Below are 24,876 nucleotides of genomic sequence, written 5' to 3' on the forward strand. Positions count from 1 at the left end.
CAACAATGTCTCGCCATCCCTCCGACAAATCTCAGGGCTCCGCCCCCACCTGGGGCATGCCCTCGTCCGGCCCCTCCGCACGCAGAGGGCCGTCGGGGGCGTGGAACAGACTCAAGCCAGTCGTCACCGACCCTCTCGATGCTTATGGATTACCGTCGAAGGGAGAGCGGAGGTGAATGCCACATGCTCGTTCGCAGTTCTGCTCGGAAACTCATCTTGCTGTACTAGACTACACGACTACAAGACCCAAGAGACCTACTACGGGCGCATCGTCGAGCGGTACATGAAGTTCTGCGCCTCGACAGGCGGCAGCGAAGGACTCGAAAAGGCCTTTGCGGCCCTCGCCATCCGGGACAACAACAACAGCAACACCACCACCACCACGAGAGATGAGACCGGCAAGCCCATTCTTGCTCGCCAGATCTCCAGCACCGACCGCCCTAACGACATGCCCAGCATCCTTCTTGCGATGCGAAAACTCCGCGAGGGAATCTTGGGCTCCCGTCGCCGCGACAGCTTCGCCCAGCGCGCATATATGTTCATCATCCACGCGAGCATCCTGTCCCGACACTGGGAATCGTATCAGCCCGCCTTGCTGTACCTTCTGCATCAAATCCATCCCGTCACCCCCCTGGCCCCACCAGAGCTGCAGGAGTTCGTCGGCTATCGTATCCTTGATCTCGCTTGTCGCCAGTATGAACTTCTCGACGCCATGGCCGTTAAGTTGGAATTCAAGCATCGCGACCGCCGAGTAGCGACCGTGCTCAGATCACTCATCCACGACGACTGGGTCCGCTTGTGGAGGGTGAAGCGAGCAGTCGATGGCCACCAGCGTGCCATCCTCGAGTTTACGGTCGAGCGAATGCGTCTCCACGCCCTCAAATGTGTCGGAAGAAGCTACATGAATGCGGACAAGGCTTTCATCGAGCGCACGGGCGATGCACAGTGGGATGAGCTGGTGAAGACCGGTGTAGGATGGCAGCTGCAAGAAAGCGGAAATGTTGTCATTCGAAAGCCAAAGGCTAAGTGAGCGCGCGACGGATGCAGTGAACGCGCAGCACCATCCTCATCCATCGCTTCTGGCCTTCCGCGTCCCTCTCCTTCGCACGCCAGAGGGCCGCAGAACGTAATCACAAGTCTCGCGATCGTATTCCAGTATCTCAATCTCCAACGGCTTGAGTGGTGCCTCGGGTAGCTCTCCGACAAATCCTTCGGGAGGCCGGCTTCTCGATCGCCAATAGACATACGGCCTTCTCTGGCTGTCCTCGTTCTCCACAATCAGCTTCCAATCGGTCAGGGATTTGCAGTCATAAACGCCCTTGTTCTCAAAGTACGGCCCTTTGAGCTGGATTCTGGCCCGTACACAAGGGTGAATGAACTCGCGCGTGTTAATCAGTGGCTCGCCCGTTGATTTGCCATTCTCGGGATCGATAAGGGTGTATCGGCCAGGGGAACGGATGCTTGTGCCCCCTAGAGCATATGCCGCAGTAATCCCTGTGAAGATCTCCCCAAAAGACCACGGCCGTGTTTCCGGAGCGTGTTCTTCCTCGTATCCTTCACTCTCCTCCCACTGATCGAGAACGTAGTCCAAATCGAAGTCGAGAAAGGGCTGGCATTGGGCTATCATCCACGCAAGGGTGATTGTGGCAATCTGCTGATCGTTGTAGCCCCCACCGACGTTTGAGTGTGCGCCAGGGAACCAGACTTGTCGGAGTGTGGTTCGATTGCCTTCGAGTTTCTCCCAGAGGCAGGGTTGGAAGGAATAGCGCCGCTCATCAAGCGCGAGAGCTTGGAAAGCGTTCTCTATGCAGTCGCCTAACGACGTATCATGGAATCGGTAGTCTTTGATCGTCGTCGATTGCAGTCCTATCCTCTGCAGCCACGGCACTCGCGGGACACCGAGCGAGCCGACGGTCTCCCACACGCCAACGACTTTGATCGTCACGTCCAACCGAGTCAGGCGGCGTCGGACCAGCCCTTCCCTATACGCCGGATCTCGCGCACTCGGCTTGTGCGGGAAGGGTATGTCGGGGTACTTTGGGCGGTAATGGTCGTTGTACCGGTTCGACACATCGCGATAAATCTCCGGCAGATCGGGAAGGCCGTCCTTGGTGAGGATGCCCACCTCATTGATCAGACCAGCAATCGAGCGAGCCGTGTACGCGCCCCGGGAGAAGCCAAAGATGAAGATTTCGTCGCCGGGGGTATAGTTGGCGCAAAGAAACTCGTAGCCCTCCCGGATGATTTCGTTGATTCCCGCTCCGCTAAAGCCGGCCAGCTTACTGAGGAATCCGCCGCCCCCGCCCACTCCGAAATGATAGTAGACGACCTGGGGAATGCCATCCGAGCTGACGGATTTGATGGCTCGCTGGATGCGGGTGACGTTGCTCGGGTAGTTCAGCGAGCCTTTGAGACTGGCGTTGTCGGAGTCCAGCCACGTGCCGTCCTCGCAGAGGATGAGACGTTTGGAAGGGCGTTTGGGATCTGGCCGTCGGTTGCGACTTTGCCTTCTGGCGATGGACTGGCTGGTACCTCCGTTGAGTTGGTTGGGTTCGGCGTAGGAAGATCGAGACATGTGTGCCTGGGGTGGCATAGATTAAAGGACCGATATCACTGTCCGCGGATGGAGGGTGGAAGTGGATGATGACGTGTGTAACAGCGGTCGTGTGCATGTATTGCCAAAGCGTCTGTGGCGTGCATGATAAACAAAGCGCTATGCAGGCGGAAAGCGAACGCAGGGATGCAGCGAGCCGCGCGGAAATGCAAGAGGAGTAGGGGGGATGGAGTGGGAGTGGAAGTGAAGCTGGTCGAATCGGGGAATTCGAGAAATGGAGGGACGAGGCGCACAGCCTTCTCCTCAGCCACACCCTTTTCCTCCGAAGCCACGAGGGGTAAGATTGGCCTCCCAGCCATCACCATATCATCAATTGATTTATAACACGTAAATCACACGCTGACATCATGCAACACGTGGGACAAAGACACCGGTTGCAAATGGTCAAGTCATACAAAGGGATGTGAGCTCTCAACGCCGCCGTCCAACCTTCGCCTGCCAAGCCTTCCCTCCTATGCACCGGCAACGACATCACTTGCTGCTGTTCCATTCTCGCTCGTCGATGTCTCCTTTGCGCTCTCTGCCTTCGCTTCCTCTGCCTTCTTCTTCGCTGCAAGCTGCCACGCCGGGATCTGCGCCTTGCCAGCCAGTGTCCTGCCAATGTAGGGTGTAGAGGATGCTGACCGCTCCGGCAGCACTGAACTCGGCGCAGGCTTCTCCCCCTCCTCGCCCGACCCGCTTGATCCGTTGATCTCGGGTGCTTGCACAGCCGGTGATGCACTGCTTCCCCCGTTGATGCCGTTCGTCGCGTTGGCGCCATATGGAGGTGTGGCTCGCGGCGCTGGAACGCCACCGCCTACCCGATTTGCGACCAAGGTCTTCAGGCTCTTCATCTCCCCGGCCAGGTCCTTGAGTCTGCCATCAATGGCCTCCTTCTCTTTTTGAATGGCTTCTGGAATCTGAGATTTGATATCGTCAAGCTCCCGTGCCATTCGCTTCGCCTCCATCTCGCGGTTGTCATTCGCCTCCTTGATCTTTCCGACCACGCTCTCCACCTCTGCTAATGCATGGTCAAGTCGTTGCTTCCGCTCTGCTTCCGAGTCCTTAAGCTCTTGCGTGTCGGTCGCCAGTTGGTCAAGGAGGGCAAAGGCTTTGTCAAACGAGGCGTCTATGCTGGCTTTATCCTGCTCCAGCTGGGGTGGGGTGGGAGGGGCAATGAGAGGGTAGATGTAGCGTTTCGCCGTCCAGTACGTCGCATAGCCGATGCCGCCCATCACCGTGGCCATGATGAACCAGTCGCGCCAGTCCCGCCGGGGGAGATCGGGCGGCGGCTGGCCCCACGACTGATATTGCTGGTAGCCTCCATATTGTTGGGCCGGCTGTCGATATTGCTGGGCGTAGTTGGAATACTGTGCGGGTGGCTGCGCGGTGGGAGATTGGCCGACGCGGGCAAGCGAGGCATCAATCTCCTCTTGCGTCAGGTTCTTCGAGCGGAGGAAGGAGAGTTTCTGCTCGAGAGGCGCCGAGGAGACAGAGGGGTCCTGGAGGACTAGGGCAGCGTTAGCAAGTCGACAATGTAGTATCACCAGCAGAATGTCTGCTCACAGGTGACGGCGCCGTCGATCAGATCCTCGCGGACCATCTTGTCTGCGGTTCGCGCTCTTAGTCCCGCATGGGATAAAGAGGGCAGAGGGGGGCTGTAGTAGAGGCGTCGCGACGTGATGGCAATGGAATTATCGTAGTGTCGGTGGTTGGATGAGGGAGGGGAGGGCGAGCAGCAGCGCTCGTCTGGTGATGGCTGGAGGGCGCGTGAGCCTCGGCACGTGCAGCCCGAAGCCGGCGGGAGCGCCCGTGACCGGCCCGCGGATCGCCGCGCTGGCGGGCAACAAGGTTTGGCATTTGTTTACTTGCATGTTTGCGCGCCAAAACCTGACGTACATCACTAACCAACCACTCCACCACTCCATTCTTCCAGCATATTCCTCTCCGCCAGGCGCAAACAACGAGATTCGGCAGTGCGTACGGATCCTGGAGTCTCTCGAAGGTTGGCCACAATGTCGCAAGACGGGCAGCGACAAGATGAAAGGGCCTTTTCCGTGCGCCGACCGCGTGAGGTGAGTCGCAATCATTCATCACATTCGCACGACTTTTGAATCAACACTCGCTAATGCAAATGCTTTGCCCTCAGACACTCGGCGCCGTCAGCCATAATGTCTCTGCAATCCCCATGCCCGCGTCAGCGATGAAGCGATCCACCTCCACCTCGAACCTTCAGCAAGCGCCTCACACCACCAACCATGTGCGCACAACATCCGGCTCCCGAATGTCTCTTGCCCCTGGCCGGCCAGCACAGCCCGTCTTCCACCGCTCCTCATCCGGTGACAATCTCGCGCAAATGGCATTCTCCACCGTCCAACGGACCAGCACCGCCAATTTCTTGGGCACGGCCACCGCGAGTCGCAAGAGCTATGCGCCCGTCTCAAGCACACCCGCTCATGCCCTCCAACTGCAAGATAGCACGCAAAGGCGGAGCAGTGTTTACAGCCAACGACCCTCGGCAGGCTTTGGACCGGCCACGCGTCAATCCTTCTTCACCCAAGCGCCCCCGCCTAAGGGCGAAGTCATTGACCCGCGGCGCGCACGAGAGTCCAGCACTCGCGCACAAATGGCCCAAGAGCTCTTGGAATTCTTGCTCGAGCGCAACTTCGAGATGGAAATGAAATACACGCTGTCGAACAATTGGGCCACTTCCCCCGTGCAGAAAGACTTCGATTTCATGTTCCAATTCCTGTACCACTGCATCGATCCGTCCTACCGCTTCCAAAGGGGCATCGCGGCCGAAGTACCGGACCTGTTGAAGCTACTGCGCTATCCTTTTGCCGGTAGGATTTCAAAGTCGCAACTAGGAGCGGTGGGCGGGAATAACTGGGCGGCGTTCTTGGCGTTGCTGCACTGGATGATGCAACTGTCGAAGATGATGGAGAATTACTCGCGCGGCGTCTACGACGATGCCTGCATCGAAGCCGGCTACGATGTCAGCGCCGATCGTATCACCTTCCACTTCCTGTCGGACGCGTACAAGGAGTGGCTTTCGATCGAAGATGATGACGATGATGACGAGGAGGCGAAGCGGCGGATCGAGCCTCATGTCCAAGCCATGGCTGCCAAGTTCGAGCAGAGCAATCAGGCAAATTTGGAGCAGGCGAAGATGCTCGAAGCCGAGGCCAAAGCGCTGCAGGACCAGATCGATGAGCTGGCAAAGTCCGCACCGCGGCTGGCCAAGCTAGACGAGACGATCAAAGTGCTGGAGGAAGATCGCGTCAAGTTCGAAAAGTATAACCAGGACATGGAGAGGAAGATTGAAAAGTACTTGAACAAAGCGCAGCTGTTGCAAGATGGAATCGACAAGTGCGATCAAGAGATGAAGGAGGCAGAGGAGGAGAAGGAGGAGCTGCAGAGGAAGGTCGATGATCAGGGCCTGAGCGTGCAGGATATAGATCGCATGAACAATGAGCGCGAACGATTGCAGAAGAATGCGGAGGCGACTGCGGTGAGGCTGGAGGAGTCCAAAGAGCGAGCATCGAAGAAGGAAGAAGAAACCGGTGGCAAGTTGGACGAGCTGGAGTCGCTTGTGCAAAAGTACAACAGCCTGGGCTACCAGATTGGCGTCATTCCCAGGACGGCGCAGCACGCGCATGGCTACGAGTACGAACTCCGCCTCACTGCCAACCCAGGACCGGACTTCACGGCCTCCCAACTCGGCGCGTCCAGCCATCAAATGCTTGAAAGTGACCGGCTGCTTTCCAATCCCAACAACGGCTACCAACCTGCGCACCTGCTGCAAAAGGACCTCAAAGCGATCAAGCAGCATCTGCAAGACCTGCGCAAAGAAGTCTCGGAAAGGCGCAATGCAGCGCTCGAAGAGGACATGGCCAAGATGGACATGCTGGACAAGACGAAAGAGGCTCTGGATGACAAGGCCGCCGAGATGTCCGGTCTTCAGCATCGCTTGCGGGCAGCACAAGAAGAGTTCGAGAAGACGAGGGAGTTGACGAGTACCCAGAATCTGCAGAGTGATGCACAGATTGAGAAGATGGAGAAGCAGCTGGGGAAGACGCGTGGGGAGCTCAGTGAGAGCGTGCAGCTGATGGAACAGCGGGAAATGGCCACGAATCTCGAGTAAGTTTCGCTTTGCGTTCGAAGTGGGATCGTAGAAGCGTAGTGCTAACTTCTCACGCAACAGGTATGAGCAGCTCACTCTGCGATCCTCGGCATTGCGAGAGGAACTGCACACGGAGCTCGAGAGGATGTTGAACGACATCATCAAGTTCAAGATCCATATCCAGTCATCGCTGGAGGGGTATGAAGATTTTGTTGCGCAGGAGGTTGAGCGGGAGTGCGAAGAGCAGGAAGCTGCTGCTCCTGGCGTTGCAATGGATGAGTCGTGATTGGAGCGAGCGCGTCAGGCACGTGTATTGTATGTCCTGCACTTGGATTGGGCCTTTGGATGAGTGATACCATTTTGCGTTACGTCAATAAGAATTAGCCGGCCCAGGGCGAACGGAGACTTTCCTTTCCGCCAATGAATGCATGATCGCCTCAAGAATGCTTCCCCTAATTTTCAAATAAATCACTCCAGATTCATTGGCCGCGGCTTGCGTGCGGATTCCGCGGCTTTACTCGCCAAAGTGAAAGCAGCCGTTTCGCTGATGAAGCCATCGATGTAGCAATCCAGCCTCTCGAACCAAGCGCCTTGTGGATACTCTCGGCCATCTGCGGGTGTTGCAGTTGGCATGGGCTGCAGATCTCCGTGGTCGCCAGGGTGGGCCAGCAATTCTCGGATCGTGTCTACCATCAGCCCCAGTTGGACGCCCTTGCTTTCGCTGATCCTGGTGCGACCGGTGAACAGAGCATTGGGAACGCCGACTTGGTATTCGACTTTGACGTTTCGGCACGGCGGCTGGGTGATGAACATATTCCTCCATCTCCCCTCTGGACGCAGGGAGAGTGCTTTCTCCCAATTGAAGGTGAATGCAGTCAGGCCTCTTCGCTCCCTGATTGAATCGAATTCCAGATAGGGATGGAGGACAGCGATGGTGTACGTTTCGATGTATCGCATAATGTTGAGGGAGCGGTATTGCCATGGTTTGCGGAGTTTGCTCTCGCTGCGATACGCAACGGACAAATGGTGCGTAGTGGGCTCGAGGAACAAGCCTTGACGAGTGTGCGATGACCATTGGATGATATCGCGCCACGCTCTACACACCAGCTCCGCCTGCACCAAGTCCTGGAAAGGGAGGTAGGAGAGGATGTGCTCGGCCAGCTCCACCGTGAGGAGGACCTTTAGTACCGACGTGTCTGCCGCCATTGTGCGTCCCCTCGATCAACTTGTACTCATGGAGATATAAAGCGAGAAATCGGCGTCCACGCTACGCTTGCGCGAGTGATGAAGCGTTCAGATCATGTTGTAGAGCACAAAGGAGTGTGTTGACGGGATGACAGCGATGTAGAAAAAGTAAATAGATCGATGGACTGAATATGAGAGATGCACGCGTAGGGTGTGAGGTGAGGCCGACGGGACGTGCCGCTGCCCCATGCCTCGACTCCACGGGCATTACATCAACCATCCCTTCTACAATCCAGCCATCAAATGTCTCCCCGTCACATACTTCTCCCCTGCCGCTCGCGACGCCCGCGCCGCTCCCACGACAGCCATGTCGTCCACGGCGTCGCAGCGAGCCCTCGACTACCTCGAACAACTCCCCGGCACCACCTTCACCAAGCTCTACCAGCAGCCCTCCACCGCCCTCGCCATCTTCCGCCGCATGCTGCCCCATCTGGCCAAGAACCTCGTCATGGCCATGCTGTACATGCCCGCTCCCTTTCCCATCGCCGACCTTGACGCCTGGATCAAGCCCGACTCGGAAAACGCACAAGCAAAAGATCGCGCCCTCAGCATTCTTCAACGCCTCAGGATTTTGGAAGAAAGTGATGGGAGGAGCTACAAACTCGCAGACGCCTTCGCCCGAAGTCTGAGGCTAGCCTTGACCGGCGGCGGAAACCATCGGTCCTTTGGCGTTCCGTGCAGCACGCCTGATGCCAAAGCCATGACGGTCGGATGGCTCGATACCTTTGCGCGCCAGCAGTGGGAGGCCATCCTTTATTACGTCGTAGGTAGCGTGGCGAATGCAACCCTTGGTGGAGAGGTGCAGGAGATCAGCGAGGGCACGAAGCAGCTGTTGCAGAAAGGGGAGTTTGTGACGGTGAAAGGCTCGGGCGCCAGGGCCGCGACCGCCATTACGGAGAAAGGCTTTTCTTTCCTCTTGCAAGAAGTCAATGCCCAGATTTGGACACTTTTGATCGTCTACCTCGAGGTTTCAGGCGAGGTAAGACACGCAAGGCTCGATTTGTGAATGTCAACCCGGTACTAACGCCTGCTGAACAGCTGCAAATGGACCCTGTGGACGTGCTCTCGTTTCTCTTCACCCTCGGCTCTCTCGAACTCGGCATCAGCTACAGCACTTCCAACCTCACCCCAACCCAGCAACAGATGCTCGAAGACCTCGCCGACTTTGGCCTCATCTACCGTCGTGCAACAGACACCTCCCGCTATTACCCGACCCGCCTGGCCACCACCCTCACCTCCGACGCCCCAGCACTGCCAAATTCTAGTTTGACAGCAACGACAACCACCCAACTCAACAACAACGCCGCCAATTCGACCTTCGACCTCGCTGCACAAAGCGAAAAGGGCTACATTATCGTCGAAACCAACTACCGCCTCTACGCCTACACCAACTCCCCCTTGCTCATTTCCATCCTCTCCCTCTTCACTCAACTCCAAACACGCTACCCCAACCTCATCACCGCCAAAATCACCAAACGCAGCATCCAGACCGCCATCACCTCCGGCATCACCTCGCAGCAGATCATCGAGTACCTGACCGCGCACGCCCACCCCATCCTTCGGCGTCAGGCGCCCATTTTGCCGCCCACCGTCGTCGACCAAATTCGCCTTTGGCAGATCGAAGGCGAGAGGATGACGGCGTGGCGCGGGTATCTCATTCGAGACGTGGGGAGCCAGGAGGATTACGAGAAGGCGGTGCAGTATGCAGAGGCGTTGGGCGTGCTGCGGAAGGAGTTTCGCAGTAAAGGCTGGTTCTTCGTCAGTCGGATGGATCAAATGAGTGGATATTTCAAGAATCTGGCGGCGCGGAGGAGAGAAGCAATGGCCGCGCAGGCTGCGGCGTCGCAAAGCGGTCGGAGTAGCGCTGCTCCTCCTTAACGAGTGTCAAATGATCTGGTTGCATTGCATAGCGTTGGAGTGTCAATGGAAAGTAGAAACTCAGTCGTACTAGACAGCGGGGCAATGACCATGTCCAGCTACGTAGACTCGGTAGACTCATTATGAAGTGTGCTGCAAGGGGCACATTCCTCCCAGCTCCTGCTTTGAGCGGAGACCTTCGACCCTTCTTTTCACCATCCTCCAACTCCTCATTATCTCCTCCGGCATTTTCGATGCATCGACCTCCGATTCACGCCAGCTTGATTGCCGCCGACACCGTTGCGACGCAAGATCAGTCGAAAAGGATCAAGCTACGCCTCTTCTGCCTCCCCAGCAAGCGATCCATGAAGCTCGCCTTTCGCTCCTCACTCATCCCACCCATGATCACATCTCGGTCCTGATCCCTCTTCGGCGCATTCAGTCTGATTGGCCTGGCCAAGCCTTCCAGCCCCATTACGTTGGCGTATTGCAACTGGAAAACAGCAAGACTATCTCGAGCATCTTGCGAGATGCAGAGGTTATACAACTCTTCGAATGCGCGGCGCAGTCGCGCCACGTTGGCTTCAGGCGTGTGCATCTTGTCCGTCTCGCGTTTGGGATTCGGAACTCCGGTGGGTGTGAATATATGCGCTTGCAGCTCTTCGTTACGGTAGCGATCTGCTAGACTGCACACGCGGCCGAGCCAGTAAGAGGCTGGTTCGGAGTTGGCAACATGAAAGATCGTCCTTTTCGGGGAGCGAGAGGGTTTCTTACTCCAGGGAGACGAGCGAGGTTTGTTCTGCTCCGCTGCTTGGTATGGGGTTCCACCCCTGTGGAGGCTCTTCAATCGTTCACCGGTCGCGATTCGCGCAGTTGAAGGCGTTTGTGGTGGATGTGGCGTAGGAGCTTGACGGGCAGACATGAGCCTCGTTTCCTTCACATCACGGTGACGTGCAATGGTGTTCGATGCCGTGTTGGTGGAGTCTGTGAGCATAGGGCGGGAGCTCCATCGTCGAACATCCATGCTCTTGGAGCCACCCGGAGTTTGTGGTCTGTCTCTTGAGCTCCGGTAAGCGGGGTCCTGAGAAGCCGAGGGCGAAGAGAAATGAAAAGGGGTTGAGGGCGGATGGTGGCTCTGGCTATCTTGACGCCCGTCGCGTGCAGAAGCGCGTGGGTGTGAGGACAACCAAGCGTTTAATTGATATGGGGTGGCGTGATCTGGGACATCAGCAGGCGCGAGTGGCTTGATGGGACTCATGGTGAGGTTCTCTTTGAAGGCCGTCGAACGGGGAGGATTGGTCACTGGACCTACGCTCACTGGCAGCAGAGGCTCGGTATCCGACCTCTTCACACGATTGCGCATCGCTGGCACATTGGCCCCAACGGACGCGAGGCGTGAGTGAGAATGCTTCCTGGTCGTGGTGGGAGGCGATGGCAGGCGCGTTGAGGGCAGAATGGTGGATGGGAGGCGGGAGTGTGATCCAGATGCAGTCGCTCTCTTTGCCTTGATGGGAAGAGGCAGGTTGCTAAATGTACGACTCCTGGGCATGCCTCCGATCGGATCATCGGGCAGGCAGATGTAGCTGCTTCTTCTGGAAGAGGGCTGAAGCTGGGCAGGGGGCAGCGATGCCGGTAGCTCAACCGGAGTGGGTTCATGTTGTGTATGGTGAGCAGTTGATGGCTTTCCCAACCCGAGGACTGGCTCTGGTGGATTTACAATCGTGCTGCTGGTCAGAGACAGATTGCTCGACGACGAGGCGAGGGTGTCATCGGTGGGGTTGTGTGAGCGTCGACGGTTGAAGAGTAGTTGAAAGGACGCGATGGAGGAGAGGCGTCGGAGTGAGGTTCGACGCGTGTCAGCGTGTGCGTCACCGGAGCCTGTCTTTCGAGGAGGCATCGTGACTGTGTGTGAGGAGATGTAAGAGGAGGATGAAGGTCGTTGAAAGTTTGGGAATATGGATTCAGCAGTGTCGCCATCCAAGCGTCGTGCCTTCCTGACGCGTGACGAGGCAGGCGCGTTGGAGCTCGGGCTGAAGGCAGTCGCGCCACGCTTTCGACCTCGAGGCTGCATCTGCATCTGCCCCTGCTCCTGAATCAAAACAAGAGTGCAAAGTCGTTAGGAACGTCGTTCACGTTCATCCACACCTGGTTGCCGTGGAAGAGTCCCTGTCCGATCGCCAGAGAGGCAAACCCCGTCGCCTGGAGCCTGTCCGTCTCCGGGCCAGCGTGATACTGCTCCAACCAGAGGGACATGCAGACGCTGAACAAGAACACTTCGAAGACGCAGAGGGCGCAAAGCTGAGCGAGCTCGGTGCGCCTCCACGCCAATACCAACCGCTCCTCGCGGACAAAGACGTGGATCACCCGCCTAAACCTGTTGATGGCGTCGAAGAGAGCGCTGGTTGCCACGAGGAAGAGGAGGAGGGCGTCGAAGACCAGCGCAAGGGAGATCATGATCGGAGGCGAGCGTGAGTGATGAGGAACGGGAGAGAAATGATGAAGGTCACGGAGGAAGAGGGCACAGTCACTCCAAAGTGCCTTCACGGAACGCTTGGTCCACCCTGCATTGTTCACACGCCAACCACCCTGCGTCTTTTCACCTTGCAAACGCGTCTCAACCTTCATCAAGTCCACATATGAGCTCCAACAGCATACAGGGCTACACCTTCTTGTTGTTTCCTGATCTCAGCTTGGATCGTTGACGGTTGCGCGATCTGGAAAAGCCATCAGCAGACGAAAAGGCTAGACGAGAAGGCTGTTAAGCCTTTGCAGCATTCTCAGCCTTGTCGACAGCTCCTGAGTCGAGCAACGAGGAGGCTGCACCTTAGACTTACCGCCGTGCTTGTATGTCGAACCAACCGCGACACGCCCAGCCCTAGGCCAGACTGACCGCTCCCTCCCTCGATACCTGAACCTGAAAAAGCAAGGGCTTGGATCACGGCAGGGCGCAACGGGACATCCGATACGAACGTTCCGTGTCTGGGTAGAGGAAGCAGGGAGACGCGTTGACAGAGCATACAAAGACGATCGCTCGACTGCAACCCTACGCACCCAACACCTTCCGCTGCAAAACTTCTATAGAGGAGCCCTCGGCATAATCATCCTCTCCCAGATCCACATACCCGTCAGGATTCAGTTCCCTTGGCAAGACCGCGAAAGAACGGCCATTTATCGTTGGGTCAGCAGCAAGATGGATCGCCGCGAGTGCCACGTCCGATGCTTTTGCCAGTGGTGTATTTTGAGATTCTAGAGCATCCCAGATCTGGCCCGGGAGTATGTTTGTTCGAGTATACCTGAGGGAGGGTCAGATCAGCCATGGGGCACGACGACAGGGGGGAGGTTCAAGGCACCCACCATGGCGCCAAGACATTGATGCGAATCTTCTTTCCGACCAGCGTCCTCCTCGTGGCCCTCATGAACCCACGAATACCCCATTTCGAAATCGAGTATTGTGGCAGGGTTGCATCTATGCGCTCATCAGCATCACATTCTTGTTGGCTTACACGAAGGCCACGCACGATCAACATATCCTGAGATGCTCGCAGTGAGAATCAAGCACCGGTCTCTCCCCGGCCCTTCGGGCTGCAGCTGGAAGTAGTGAATGGCCAGCTTCGCGGTGAAGAGATTCCCCATCAACGTGGTGTGGATGGTGGTGAAGTCAGGCTCTGGCGGATCCAGATCCCCGGGGTTCGCGACATCCTCAAACGTCTCCTGCGTAATGACTCCAGCATTTCCCACGACGACGTCGATGCAATGCGCAGGCGAGCGCTCCATGGCCGCCTTGAAGAGCTGCACCTGGTCCTTCCACACGGTGACGTTGCATCTCACGAATTGCACCCTTCCCTCGCCGCCGAGTTCCGCAACGAGCTTCAGCGCCCTCTCCTCGGCAATGTCTCCTATCGTCACGAAAGCGCCAGCGGCAGAGAAGGCGCGCACCATGGCCTCTCCGAGACCGCTAGCTCCGCCGGTCACAATGACACTCTTGCCGGCAAGCTGCGAGAGATCGGCGGTGCCAGCCTTGCGAGGCGGCTGGCCGTCGAAGGTTACCGCTGGCATTGTGATCGGCGTGTCTTTGAGTCTATGGGCCAGCCGCTTGCAAATATCGGGTTATTTACTATTTTCTACGACAGTCGTCTCGAGTGTGAGGAAGTGTGGTGGGGTTGTATGTCAGGTCTCGAGGGGGTCTTTCAGGTATTCATGTACCTCCACCACCGCCTCGTACCCCTCTTTCCCCCCTCACCACCAGTGTGGAGGCCCAGAGCAGCTCAAGGTAAGGTACACATCCTTTTGTCCTGACTGCGACTAGTCTGCAATTTAAACGTAAGCCTTGAGCGACCTCGTGACTCTAAGCTACAGGCAAGTAAGTGGAGTGATTTGCTGCCGTTTGAGGACCAGGGCACGTGACTCGGTGGATTCGCCTGCAGTGCTCGATTACATTTTATGGCTTGCCTTCAGCGGCACAGCCGTACAACTCTTGCACCAATTCAATCTGGCAAACCATCCCTGGTGAATGTCAAGTAATAAAAAATCAATAGCTTCACCAAGACGTCCATACCAACCCATGGGTTTTACCAATTCCCCTTTTACCATTCGCCAGCTGGCAGAGATGGAGACTACCTTCGATCTGCCCACAACGGCAGCTATTCAGCTGACAACTCCACCACACAATTTTCTTATTCTCACGGTGCGCTCAATTTCAGTTCGCGTGGCCACTCGGATCCTCATATGCCACAATATCCAACTGGGACCAGGGCCACATGTCCTTCGGAGAGCCCGCAGACAACCACCGGTCGGTTGCACCCTTCCGGTCCCAGGCGCTCTACTGCGATCCTCCACGTAGAAGATAGCCAGCAAAAGTGGAGGCATGCTCTCTCACACCGTGTCGGATGCCTGTCTGGCTCGAACCTCTTCTAACATCCGAAAGGGGCCTGAAGGAAGGAGCAGAGGCGCAATGAGCACCCCCTTTAACGATCAAGACAGCGCACACGGATTCCGCGCACGAACGCCAGGTTGCCACATCCCATGAGGCGGAGCAGGCAGGAGAACCTGCTAGTTAGGCCTCTGGTAGAACCACTCCTTCTCCCATCCCAGAGAAGCTCCCGCTCGCTGCGTACCGCCGGCTCGCCCTGAAATATCATCATACTATCACTGGCTCGCCGTACAGTCTCTTGCCAGAACTCGACGCCGCCACAAGAATCTGCCACTTGGCCTGTCGTAGGTCCACTGCCTCTTCCATTCTCGAAAAGGTGCCAAGGTCCTGTGCGCACTGGGGTATATATAGGAGCTGCTGCCCCCCCTCCGACATTTTCCTTTTCATCTCTTCACTGCTCGACTCTCGTCAACCATCTCACGCTCTTCATCTTTGATCAATTCCAATCTCCTTATTCACTACCAACATCTGTCGCACATATGGCCGAAGAGATCGCTGCCGTGGGCTGGATGGCAGCCATGACTGTCGGCCTGGGAGGCTCTTTGTTGCTGGCGGCAGGGGCCGTCGGTGCTGGCATCGGGATCGCCTGCGCCATTGGCGACTGTCCGTTCCGCGCGCGCAGTGAGGACATCACTCCGATGTTGCTCCAGATCAACAGCGCCAACCTGACGGGCAACGACGTGGCCAAGCTCACGGGCCTGGCCATCGACAGTATCGATATCGTGAGTTTGAAGTTCGAGTGGTGAGACGTGTGCGCACCTAACAGTTGCTGACGCTGCGACTAGGGCCAAGGCAGGGCGTCTTTCCGAAGTGATGTCTTTGACGGTGTGAATGGCACGTTGACCATCAACAATGCGGTATGTGGCTGTCGCAATGATCTGGATAGAAAGATACTAATTTGTCTGAAAGAAAAAACGCGACATGTCCCGGAAGGGCCTCGTCTCGGGCGACATCAGCTTCCCCATCCCTGGCCTTGAGCGTGAGGTGGAAGGCACTTGGGTCGCCGTCGACCCCAGTGTTGCCGACGACAAGACCAAAAAGGCCTTCAACAACGTCCACAAGGGAGTGACTTCGGCACATTCCCAAAAGGAGACGGAGAAGAAGGGGCTGGAGAGCATGGTGTATGACCTGCTTGTCACCGCAGACGGTTTCGTCGACGGCCCCGAAGTCGACGCCTGGTTTCACAAAGTGCTCACTGAAGGGATCCATGTTTGAGAGGCGGGCGGAGTTGATTTTTGGTGCTCTGGGGGATGGTTGAAGGATGGACAAAAAGGCAAAGGAAATGTCCACCATGGAGGGAGCTTTTGGCATCTGGGAGGGCGGTAGTACGCTGGAGGTTGATTGGCAGTGTCGGTTCACATGGTTTTGGAGGCGCTTGCGTGGGACACTTTGGACGTTATACCGATGAGACAAAGCACACACGGGTCGCAGGTGCTTGAGAGAAAAAGCTATTGGCAGATCAGCGTAGATTTGGAGACTAATCAATACTCATAAAAGCCTCGTCCACTCTTCTTTCCGAGCCACCCAGCGTCCACCATCTGCCTTAACCTCACACTCGGCCGGTATTTGCTGTCGCCGAGCTGGGTGTGCAGAACCTCCATGATGCTCAGACAAGTATCCAAGCCAATGAAGTCGGCGAGTTGCAGCGGGCCCATGGGTACATTCGTTCCGTTTTTCATGATGCTGTCGATACTGTCTCGGTCGCCGACGCCCGTCTCGAGACAGATGACTGCCTCGTTGATGTACGGCATGAGGATTCTGTTGGCTAGGAAGCCGGGAGAGTCGGCGGATTCGGAGGGGATCTTGCCCATGCGCTTGCAGAATTCCACGGCGGTGGCGAGGGTCTCTGGGGAAGTCTGAAGGCCGGTGATAATCTCCACGCCCTTTTGCACGGGCACGGGGTTCATGAAGTGTGTGCTGACCACTCTCGAGCTGGCCGAGAGGTCGGTGGGGTCGGAGGTGGTTGCGGCGGCGATGAGGGTGATTGAGATGGAGGAGGTGTTGGTTGCGAGAATGGCGTGAGGAGGGCAGATCTTGGCCAACTGGGCGAAGATGGAGCGCTTCAGCTCGACCTTTTCCGGCACCGCTTCAATGACCATGTCGACATCGCTCAGGTCTTCCATCTTGGTGGAGGGAGTCAAGCGTTGCCTGGCAGCGTCGGCATCCTGCTGGTTGATGCGCTCCTTCTCGACGTCTTTCTTGAGCAACTTGTCGGCGAAGGAGAGACCCTTGTCGAGGGCTTGTTGGGAGCTGTCGACCACCGTGACGGGAACGCCGGCCACTCGGGAAGCAACCAGAGCGATTCCCAGGCCCATCTGCCCTGCGCCTATCACGCCCAGCTTCTTGATCTCCGCCGCCTTCGCTTCAGCCATGATGGACGGGGTGGAGGAGAAGTGACGACAGCTCGGGCAGACGTAGCGGCTGGCGAGACGGAGGGAAGGGAGGGTTCGGGACCACATTCTGCGAGGAAGGCTGCCAATCAATGGGTGGAGAGAGCCAACGCAAATGCAAAAGTTGTTGCGATGTCGTCCTTTTATTTTTCCATCTGCTGTCTACAGCATTGAAAGCTCTCGGCTCGGATGACGGAGGACGTTAAGCCGAGCGATGCTCAATTGTTCGCCATCCGCGCACATGTCATCCCGGCTTTATCGCGACGCGGCGCGTCTTCCTCCACGCGACTTTATCACGCAGTCAACGTCGACGTGAACCGACCTTCACCCACAACGCCCTGTCGACACCCACCGGCAAGATGGACGTCTGGGAACAGTCGCAGACCGTCGACCCGGAGGTCAGGGCGTACATCTACTCTCTCGTCAATGCCGTTGGCGGGCAGAGCACTCTCGAAGACCGCTACTCCATCGGTGATGATGCTCTGGCGGTGCTCAACGATCTCCGCCGCTGGCTCCAATTGTACGATGAGAAAACAAATCGCTTCGACGTCAAGCGCTGCCTCGCCGAAGCGAATCTGGTCAAGGGCGATCTACTGGAGATCCTGGCGCTGTGGTCCGAGGAGCAGCAAGAAAACAAGCTCAAGGCAAAGCTGGCATTCGCTTGCCTGCAATTACTCGTCCCCTTGACTTGGCCGATCGAATTGAACGAGGAGAAGACCACCCGGAACCACCTGCGGCACGCCCCGTACCTTCGTCTCGCGCAGGTCGGCTACAAGAGAGCCATTCTGCAATATGAGGACGCCAAGATTCTACGCACCGCCATTCGCATCGGCCTCCCTTCGATGGCGCAGGAGAGACGTGAGAGGACTGCAAGAGACGAAGGAACCATCCGCTTCATACTATACTTCTTGAGAAACATAGCGATCATCACCCAACCCCAGGAGTTACCGAGCCAAGGCGACGAGAATGAGATCAGTCGATCTTCCACCATCGATGCCTTTCATGAGCAGGATGCGTTCAGCCTATTGCTCACCGTGGCTTCGGGAGCGGCGGACGATTTTGTCGAGCAAGATGTCGTCGTGCTCCAGACTCTTTTCAACCTGCTCAAAGGCGTAGATCCGAAGAAGCTATTCCTCGAGGAATCGCAGCTTGCGAAGCAGGAGACGTCGGAACTGCAAAATCTCATACAGAAGGAAAAGGCCATGCTCAGTAGTTACAAGAAACACGCCCCGACCCGCCACAACAGATTTGGAACGATGCTTTGGGTCAAGCGAGGCGACGACAAAGTCTCCACGGTTTCTGGCCAGGACACCATCACGAACGACTCCACGACACTCATTCACATGGATAAAAGCAAGAAATGGGATCGGCCGAGGCAGCGCGGCCGACGAGTCGATGACGATCTGAAAGAGCACGAGGGGATCGGAAGGACGGTGGACTTGACGGATAGGGCGAGACGCCATTTGCGAACATTCGTGGAAGATTTCCTGGACTCTGGATTCAACCCTATGTTCGTTAGCCTTCGCAAGGCCATTGAGCGAGAAGCCGAGCGTGTTGGGGAAACCATCAAGAGGCAGTACTTCTATCTCATTTCTTGGTTCCTCGCTGCCGAAGGCGCACGCAGAGATTGCTCAAAGGCTCGACGCACATCTGCGCAAGGCATGGCCGGTGACAACACCTATGCCTACATCGCCGCGGTGCTTGATCAAGAGACGTTTGTACTGATCAATCGAAACATGCAAACCGCCCTGGACGAGAAAGCCTGGAGAGATCTACAATCCATTCTTCGTTGCTTCACACAGATATTACTGACCGTCCAATCCATGGCGGACAGCGAGGATGAAGAAGATCAGGAAATCGCCGAGAACATCCAAAATCGCATCTTCTACGAGGAAAGCACGCAGGACCGTTTGGTCTCTATACTACGGGGTTACAAAAGTCAGGGTCTTGCTTACCTTGACGCCGTCACCGACTGCGTACACGTCTTCGTGCGCATGCTGGAGAAATATTCGAAGCAGAACGTCGACCTGCAAATCCGCTCCAAACGCCGAGCGAGACGAAAGAAGAAGAAGGCTCAGCAGGAGCAACAGCCCCAGACCGGTGGGGAAGGCGAAGAAAATGATAACGACAACGAGGACAACGAAGACGAAGTCGACGAAGAGGCCGATGCCATGTATACACTGACGGAGCGCAAGTTTGACTTTACCCGGTTCAGCGGAAAGTTTCTCTCTCAGCCTTGCATCGACACCTTCATCTCGTTCTTGCACTTTTATGCCGACCTGAGCGCGGACCAACTCAAGCGTTGTCATCGATATTTCTATCGCCTGGCATTCAAGAACGAGATGGCCGTCTTGCTCTTCCGAGTCGATGTACTTGCACTGCTGCACAAGATGATCAAAGGCCCTGGAGCGTTGAGTGCGGAAGCCGAGGGCTACAAAGAGTGGGAGACGTTGGTGCAACAGGTATTCAGAAGGTGTATCAAGTGGGTCGAAAGGAAGCAAGATGGCGGTGATGGATCGTGGAGAGAGATTGCAGTGGTGGAGATGCTGTTCTCCAAGGCTTCTGGAACGGTCTATTATCTGCAGAACGGATTCGATCGCGTTGTGGAGAAGCGAGCACCCCGACCGCCCGCCGAGCTCGAAGTCAAAGCTAGCGTGCAGCTGGAGGAGAGAGTTGGAGTCGTGGTATCGGTGATGTTGGAGCTGGGAAAGGGTGATGAGCTCCAGTGGGTGAAGCAGGAGCTCAAACGAGCAGTAGAGGAAAGGCAGGCTTGGGAGGATGCTCAAGAAGCTCAAGATCAAATGGCTCAGGATGCTGGAACAGATGACGCTGCTGCTGCCGCCGGATCGAAGCCGCTGGCACCTACGATTTTCATCAACCCGGACACGGAAGAGAGGAAAGACGCCCTGTTCAAGAACAAGTATTTGAGGTTGTTGCTCACCACGGCGGGACTGGAGAGATTGGGGGCGGCAGAAGACGTTGATGCCAGCTGGGTCGTTCCGTCTGAGCTTTCATCAAAGCAGCTGAAGGACGTGGTGGACCGCATCCAAAAGACGGAATTCGATCCACCTACTTTCGAAGAGGGCACGATGGCGAGGGACCTCATCCGCAACAAATCTGCCGGGCGACAGGGGGCCATCTTCGACGACTCGGAATCGGGCTCCGATCGCGAAATCGAAGACGCCCAATTTCCCCCGAACCTGCGCGAGAAACGTAAGCAGCATGGAGACGAAGAGGACGAGGGTTCCAAGAAGCGCCGCCGTCTTACTCGCCGCAACCAAGTCGAATTGACGGAGGAAGAGGCCCAGGCGAGAGCGAAAGAGAGAAGGCAGCGAGAGATTGAGAGGAACAACAAAATCAAGAGCCAGCTGTTTGTCACCGCAAGTGATGACGAGAGCGATGAGGAAGCCGACGCGCAGTTCTTCAGGCTGGAGGAAGAGAGGAGGCGGAATATGAAGGGAGTCATTAGGAACGCGTTGCTGAAGGAGGCTGCGGAAGGCCAGAAGGGTAAGAAGCGGCAGGGTGATAAGAAAGGAGACGGCAAGAAGGCGAAGAAACCAAGGCGTACGAGTGGAGCTTCGGACAACGAAATAGAGCTTGATGTCGAGCAGAGCGATTCCGATGTTGCGGCTCCCATCCAGCTGTCGTCCGATGATGAATCCGAGAGTGATTCCGAAGCAGATGAGGCGCGAGATGCGGCTTCTGACGATGATTCACAACGACGGGAGGATATGGTTGTGGACGAAGAGACGCCCTCGACTTCGCCGACTCCACTGGAGACCGACCTACCTCTCAATGAAGTGTCGGCGAATTTGACCGGAGCTTTACGAGACATGGTTGACAAGAGAGCAGACGTGGGAACGAACGATGACGACGAGGAGGATGAGGGGCCGGTGGTCAAATCGACGGCACGGAGAAGAGTTAGGGCGGGGTTCGTGATTGATAGTGATAGCGAGTAGATGGGATTGCAGACATCTTGCATGCATAGAGCAGACGTTGGATATTCGGCGACCATCCTCGCGATATTCTCTCGCCGCATTGTGCCTCCGCTTCACTCATCCGCGCTGGTCGCTTGGTTTCCCTTTGCTCAGACCTGTGAACCTCCTTCTGGTCGTGTATCCTACTTTGCCCAGCTGGATTCTAGAACAAATACCGACCTCGCGACACAACGCTCTCATGCATACCCTCGAAGTGGTTCTTCATCTCACGTGGTGGATGTCACACGCTCAGCCCAGTCCAAAAATACTCTGAACGACTTCCCCTCCTCGTGTCGCCAAAATGGAAAGTAAAGTGTCGGACAGACCATGCGTATTCTCGTTTGATCCTTGGAGCCAGATGCCAGCGTTGTCTCGCACGGAATCCTTCTTGAATTGCACGGCGTAGTTTCTGCACACCTTCCAGCTACCATCGGCGTCCTCCCTTTCGGGCATAAGGTGCTCCAAGCCTCTCATCAGCCCTGTATGAGCGTCCCTTGCGTACCCCGAGGCTACAACAACGAGATCGACGTCGAGCGCTTCGTCTTTCGGTGTCGTTTGCTCGTTCGTGAGCTGCTTTGTGTTGGACAAATGTAGTCTTAGTGCGTGTGAACCGGCTGCAGGCAAGGCTGTGATGCCGGTCGCGTTACGATGCGTCAAGATCTGTTGGGGCCAATCGGTCTCTCGCTCGTATTGCAAGCGATAAGAGTACTGCTCGGCATAGAGTTTCTCGAGAAGCTCGAGACGTACGACGCCGTAATTGGTGGCTTTGTCTGCCGCGAGGCTGTTCGCTCGGACGGCGGAATCCTGAGCGTATATGCTGTCGACTTTTTCGGGGTCAAATATTTCATTGACGCTGTTCAGATTGTCAGATTAAGGGGTTTGTTGATGAAGAGAATCGGAACTCACAAAGGCGAGTCATCACTCGGCCTTAGCGCCGAGTCCCGGACGATGAGGTACGATTTCGAAGATGGGAACCGAGAGTGGATGTTGTGGAAGACTTCCGCAGCACTCTGGCCGCCGCCAATGACTGCAATAGACTTTGGCGGCGAGTCCGGCGAGAACATGTTCGAAGCTTGGGTGGCGTATGTAGACGAGTGGATCACGCGCGGGGAATCAATGCTCAAGCACTTGGGAATGTTCGGCCGCCCACCAACTGCAATAACGACATGTCGTGCTCGGAGAAGGATGAATTCCTCGCGTCTGCGATTCCAGGATTCGACTTGGAAGCATTCAACCTTTGTGCCAGTGGAGAGCTTGGCTGGCTTGATTGAGGTCACGGTGGTATCATAGTCCACGACATCCTCGAAATGGCCGGCACACCACCGCATGTAGTCCTCATATTCCATACGCTCTGGCAGGAAGGTACCGAGATTGGTGAATGATACCAGCCTGCGCTTCTCATGGAGATAATTCATGAAGGTGAACTTGCTCCGAGGATTTCTCAACGTAGCCAGATCCTTGATGAAGCTGATCTGCATCTTTGCGCCGGGGAGCATCATCCCAGCATGCCAGGCAAAATGCGGCTGTCGTTCCAGAAAGCGAACCTTGGGCTTTGCCCTTCCAGGCTGAGTGGAGAGGGGCTCGAGAGCGTCCTGTAACGCGACGGCAATGGCCAAAGAAGCTGGACCGAATCCAACACATATCATATCGTGAGCCTCATCGTCGGGATATCTCGTCAGTGAAGATGGATCTGATGTCCTGATGTTGTCGTGGTTGTTGTTGGTGATGCTGCTTCCACTATAGACGTCATGATCCGTCGTTGCAAGCCTAGTATCGGCACGGTTAGGGGAAGTGCTCGTCGCATGAGGGGCCATTGCGATGCGTTAGATGGGAAACAACACGGAAAAGCGAGAGATGTACTGTGAACAGCAATAAAGATCAAGTCATTTGAGGTAGCGGCAGTTGTGCTCCGAGCTCGGAAGTATAGCTCCAAGCATCAAGCATGGCAGATCACTCATCTCGAACCAAAGATCGCTTGGCTGGATCTGCCGACTCCATATCGCGCAATACCGGGTACGACGCAAAAACACTCGTTGAGTTTGCGTCCAAGTTCCACAGTGACGTATGGACGGTTTCACGTGGTGGAGGATACAGGCTGGCCGCGTATGAGCGAGCCTTGGGCCGAGTTGCTCGTCTGGCCGGGGGCCAAGGCCGAAATGGAAGAGTCACGATCGACACGATCAAGTGTCGTTGACGTCGATCCTTCGTGCAGAAGTCGTTGATGTGTTTGATTTAGAGTTCTCTGCCGCAGGACCGCGCACTGGCCACTCGGAGAGCAAGCTCGAAAGTTGCCTCAGGTCATTATAATGACCTCACGAACAAAGATGGAGACTGATGAAGGACGGAATAGAACGGATAGGTAGGCTCCCTGCCGCGCCAGTCTATCCTTGCAAATGTCTCCTCGCCCTTGGCGACATCATGAAATCGCGCAATCCGTCTCTCGCCATCTCTCCACATGATGTACTCTGCCCCACTTTTCACTTCCGACCACGGCACGTTCCGATATCTGATCCGCCGAGCATCCCGATATCTGATCCGCTCTCCGATCGTCACTCGTGCTGGAAGGCTGTGGATCGCTCCTTCCTTCTTTCTCCGATCCAATCGTCGTCAATGCCACGCTTTCACATTGCACCCTCGTCCTGCATCAACTCCAACGTCGTCTGAGATGGAAACCTTCCTCGATCCAGCACCTCGACCGCCGTCATGTCTGAAGGCCTCTCCATCCTAAATCCCTGGCCCAAGAGGCTCCCTGGTCCGAGTCTACTACACCAACTTGTGCCATGGGAAGCCGAGGACGATCGAAATGCCATTGAATTCCTCTCATCCGACGGTCACGTGCATTCTCTGACATATCAACAACTGCACCGCCGTGCCAATGCTTTGGCGAGAACCCTTCAATCCCTGTCCCGGACGAGGGGGCCATCAACCCCGGCGCACTTCGTTGCCCCCATTTTCCTGCCGCAATCGCTGGATTTATATGTTGCAGAGTTGGCAGCTCTCAAGGCCGGGGCTGCCTTCTGCCCAATCTCCATCGATGTTCCCGAAGAGCGCCTTCGCTTCATCCTTCGAGACGTGAGCGCATCCGTTCTGTTGACGACGTCTGCCTTGAGACCACGCTTGCCTGACCTGGAAGACATCGAGGTGGTGCTAGTAGACGATGAAAATTGCCAAGACGTCGACAATGAGCCATCACTCACCATCGAACCATCTCGAGCCGCCTATGTACTCTATACCTCCGGATCGACAGGCCAGCCCAAAGGAGTCATCGTCTCTCATCAGGCCGTCACTCAAGCATTGCTTGCTCACGACCGCCACGTACCACCCTTCGCTCGCTTTCTGCAATTTGCCAGCCCGACTTTCGATGTGTCGGTCTTCGAGATCTTCTTTCCGCTCTTCCGACGCTGCACCATTGTCTCTGGCGATCGTCGAAGAATGCTGAACGACCTACCAGCATTCATGATTGCAATGGACATAGATGCAGCAGAGTTGACTCCATCAGTCACGAGCAGTCTGATCCGTAGTAGAGACCGCGTGCCATCTCTGAAGACGCTTCTCACCATCGGGGAGATGCTCAAGCGCGAAGTGATCGAAGAGTTTGGTGGAAATGCTGACCGCAAAGCCATCCTTAACGCCATGTATGGCCCAACTGGTTAGTAGATCTTTGGAAAGATTTTGTCCAGATGCTTCGAGATCGGTTGTAGCGATGTCGTTGCCCTCGCAAAATCGATCTCAACGCACTGGACCTGTTCTACCTCGCACCC

General features: G+C 56.2%; 14 protein-coding genes across 14 annotated transcripts; 6 read left to right on the forward strand and 8 right to left on the reverse strand.

Moving 5' to 3' along the window:
* Positions 1–56: 56 nt before the first annotated feature.
* BDY17DRAFT_243738 (uncharacterized protein) lies at positions 57–1,030 on the forward strand (the record flags this gene model as incomplete). The annotated part of the gene is made up of 2 exons (XM_033730463.1): positions 57–172; positions 229–1,030. The coding sequence occupies 2 exons, from the start codon at positions 57–59 to the stop codon at positions 1,028–1,030; spliced, it is 918 nt and encodes a 305-aa protein (XP_033594558.1).
* A 36-nt stretch (positions 1,031–1,066) lies between these two features.
* On the reverse strand, positions 1,067–2,575 carry BDY17DRAFT_314772 (uncharacterized protein; the record flags this gene model as incomplete). The annotated part of the gene is made up of 2 exons (XM_033735852.1): positions 1,067–2,484; positions 2,533–2,575. 2 exons carry the CDS (start codon positions 2,573–2,575, stop codon positions 1,067–1,069), a joined length of 1,461 nt encoding a protein of 486 aa, XP_033594559.1.
* Positions 2,576–3,066: 491 nt separating this feature from the next.
* On the reverse strand, positions 3,067–4,196 carry BDY17DRAFT_243242 (peroxisomal membrane anchor protein conserved region-domain-containing protein; the record flags this gene model as incomplete). The annotated part of the gene is made up of 2 exons (XM_033730410.1): positions 3,067–4,103; positions 4,160–4,196. 2 exons carry the CDS (start codon positions 4,194–4,196, stop codon positions 3,067–3,069), a joined length of 1,074 nt encoding a protein of 357 aa, XP_033594560.1.
* Positions 4,197–4,608: 412 nt separating this feature from the next.
* On the forward strand, positions 4,609–7,002 carry BDY17DRAFT_320500 (HEC/Ndc80p family-domain-containing protein; the record flags this gene model as incomplete). The annotated part of the gene is made up of 3 exons (XM_033736469.1): positions 4,609–4,668; positions 4,743–6,733; positions 6,798–7,002. The coding sequence occupies 3 exons, from the start codon at positions 4,609–4,611 to the stop codon at positions 7,000–7,002; spliced, it is 2,256 nt and encodes a 751-aa protein (XP_033594561.1).
* Positions 7,003–7,184: 182 nt separating this feature from the next.
* BDY17DRAFT_320501 (uncharacterized protein) lies at positions 7,185–7,922 on the reverse strand (the record flags this gene model as incomplete). The annotated part of the gene is made up of 1 exon (XM_033736470.1): positions 7,185–7,922. One exon carries the CDS (start codon positions 7,920–7,922, stop codon positions 7,185–7,187), a length of 738 nt encoding a protein of 245 aa, XP_033594562.1.
* A 261-nt stretch (positions 7,923–8,183) lies between these two features.
* On the forward strand, positions 8,184–9,996 carry BDY17DRAFT_260324 (TFIIH and nucleotide excision repair factor 3 complexes subunit). Its single transcript, XM_033731838.1, has 2 exons — positions 8,184–8,940; positions 9,000–9,996. The coding sequence occupies exons 1-2, from the start codon at positions 8,269–8,271 to the stop codon at positions 9,837–9,839; spliced, it is 1,512 nt and encodes a 503-aa protein (XP_033594563.1). The 5' UTR covers positions 8,184–8,268; the 3' UTR covers positions 9,840–9,996.
* Positions 9,997–10,131: 135 nt separating this feature from the next.
* On the reverse strand, positions 10,132–10,740 carry BDY17DRAFT_320503 (uncharacterized protein; the record flags this gene model as incomplete). The annotated part of the gene is made up of 1 exon (XM_033736471.1): positions 10,132–10,740. One exon carries the CDS (start codon positions 10,738–10,740, stop codon positions 10,132–10,134), a length of 609 nt encoding a protein of 202 aa, XP_033594564.1.
* A 1,025-nt stretch (positions 10,741–11,765) lies between these two features.
* On the reverse strand, positions 11,766–12,931 carry BDY17DRAFT_22456 (uncharacterized protein). Its single transcript, XM_033730144.1, has one exon. It carries the CDS (start codon positions 12,441–12,443, stop codon positions 11,913–11,915), a length of 531 nt encoding a protein of 176 aa, XP_033594565.1. The 5' UTR covers positions 12,444–12,931; the 3' UTR covers positions 11,766–11,912.
* BDY17DRAFT_314776 (uncharacterized protein) lies at positions 12,862–13,874 on the reverse strand (the record flags this gene model as incomplete). The annotated part of the gene is made up of 3 exons (XM_033735853.1): positions 12,862–13,111; positions 13,173–13,284; positions 13,337–13,874. The coding sequence occupies 3 exons, from the start codon at positions 13,872–13,874 to the stop codon at positions 12,862–12,864; spliced, it is 900 nt and encodes a 299-aa protein (XP_033594566.1).
* A 1,058-nt stretch (positions 13,875–14,932) lies between these two features.
* On the forward strand, positions 14,933–16,203 carry BDY17DRAFT_22501 (uncharacterized protein). The gene is made up of 3 exons (XM_033730145.1): positions 14,933–15,470; positions 15,534–15,605; positions 15,658–16,203. Exons 1-3 carry the CDS (start codon positions 15,228–15,230, stop codon positions 15,961–15,963), a joined length of 621 nt encoding a protein of 206 aa, XP_033594567.1. The 5' UTR covers positions 14,933–15,227; the 3' UTR covers positions 15,964–16,203.
* A 26-nt stretch (positions 16,204–16,229) lies between these two features.
* On the reverse strand, positions 16,230–17,120 carry BDY17DRAFT_320507 (3-hydroxyacyl-CoA dehydrogenase; the record flags this gene model as incomplete). Its single annotated transcript, XM_033736472.1, has 1 exon — positions 16,230–17,120. One exon carries the CDS (start codon positions 17,118–17,120, stop codon positions 16,230–16,232), a length of 891 nt encoding a protein of 296 aa, XP_033594568.1.
* A 323-nt stretch (positions 17,121–17,443) lies between these two features.
* On the forward strand, positions 17,444–21,103 carry BDY17DRAFT_290081 (timeless protein-domain-containing protein). The gene has a single exon (XM_033732440.1). The coding sequence runs from the start codon at positions 17,498–17,500 to the stop codon at positions 21,095–21,097; it is 3,600 nt and encodes a 1,199-aa protein (XP_033594569.1). The 5' UTR covers positions 17,444–17,497; the 3' UTR covers positions 21,098–21,103.
* Positions 21,104–21,364: 261 nt separating this feature from the next.
* BDY17DRAFT_244096 (putative L-ornithine 5-monooxygenase) lies at positions 21,365–22,929 on the reverse strand (the record flags this gene model as incomplete). The annotated part of the gene is made up of 2 exons (XM_033730497.1): positions 21,365–21,968; positions 22,022–22,929. The coding sequence occupies 2 exons, from the start codon at positions 22,927–22,929 to the stop codon at positions 21,365–21,367; spliced, it is 1,512 nt and encodes a 503-aa protein (XP_033594570.1).
* Positions 22,930–23,818: 889 nt separating this feature from the next.
* BDY17DRAFT_320510 (uncharacterized protein) lies at positions 23,819–24,769 on the forward strand (the record flags this gene model as incomplete). The annotated part of the gene is made up of 1 exon (XM_033736473.1): positions 23,819–24,769. The coding sequence occupies one exon, from the start codon at positions 23,819–23,821 to the stop codon at positions 24,767–24,769; it is 951 nt and encodes a 316-aa protein (XP_033594571.1).
* Between the last annotated feature and the right edge of the window lie 107 nt (positions 24,770–24,876).

The sequence above is a fragment of the Neohortaea acidophila genome (assembly GCF_010093505.1).
Source record: "Neohortaea acidophila strain CBS 113389 unplaced genomic scaffold BDY17scaffold_1, whole genome shotgun sequence".
Lineage (NCBI taxonomy): Eukaryota > Fungi > Ascomycota > Dothideomycetes > Mycosphaerellales > Teratosphaeriaceae > Neohortaea > Neohortaea acidophila.

What these genes read in the sequence shown, in the direction of transcription:
- BDY17DRAFT_22501 (XM_033730145.1), top strand. Translation starts at nt 15,228, where the DNA reads ATGGCCGAAGAGATCGCTGCCGTGGGCTGGATGGCAGCCATGACTGTC. An exon ending in CCATCGACAGTATCGATATC is followed by an intron (nt 15,471 to 15,533) that starts GTGAGTTTGAAG and finishes CGCTGCGACTAG; the next exon opens with GGCCAAGGCAGGGCGTCTTT. An exon ending in CGTTGACCATCAACAATGCG is followed by an intron (nt 15,606 to 15,657) that starts GTATGTGGCTGT and finishes TTTGTCTGAAAG; the next exon opens with AAAAAACGCGACATGTCCCG.
- BDY17DRAFT_22456 (XM_033730144.1), bottom strand. Translation starts at nt 12,443, where the DNA reads ATGAAGGTTGAGACGCGTTTGCAAGGTGAAAAGACGCAGGGTGGTTGG.
- BDY17DRAFT_290081 (XM_033732440.1), top strand. Translation starts at nt 17,498, where the DNA reads ATGGACGTCTGGGAACAGTCGCAGACCGTCGACCCGGAGGTCAGGGCG.
- BDY17DRAFT_260324 (XM_033731838.1), top strand. Translation starts at nt 8,269, where the DNA reads ATGTCGTCCACGGCGTCGCAGCGAGCCCTCGACTACCTCGAACAACTC. An exon ending in ACCTCGAGGTTTCAGGCGAG is followed by an intron (nt 8,941 to 8,999) that starts GTAAGACACGCA and finishes CCTGCTGAACAG; the next exon opens with CTGCAAATGGACCCTGTGGA.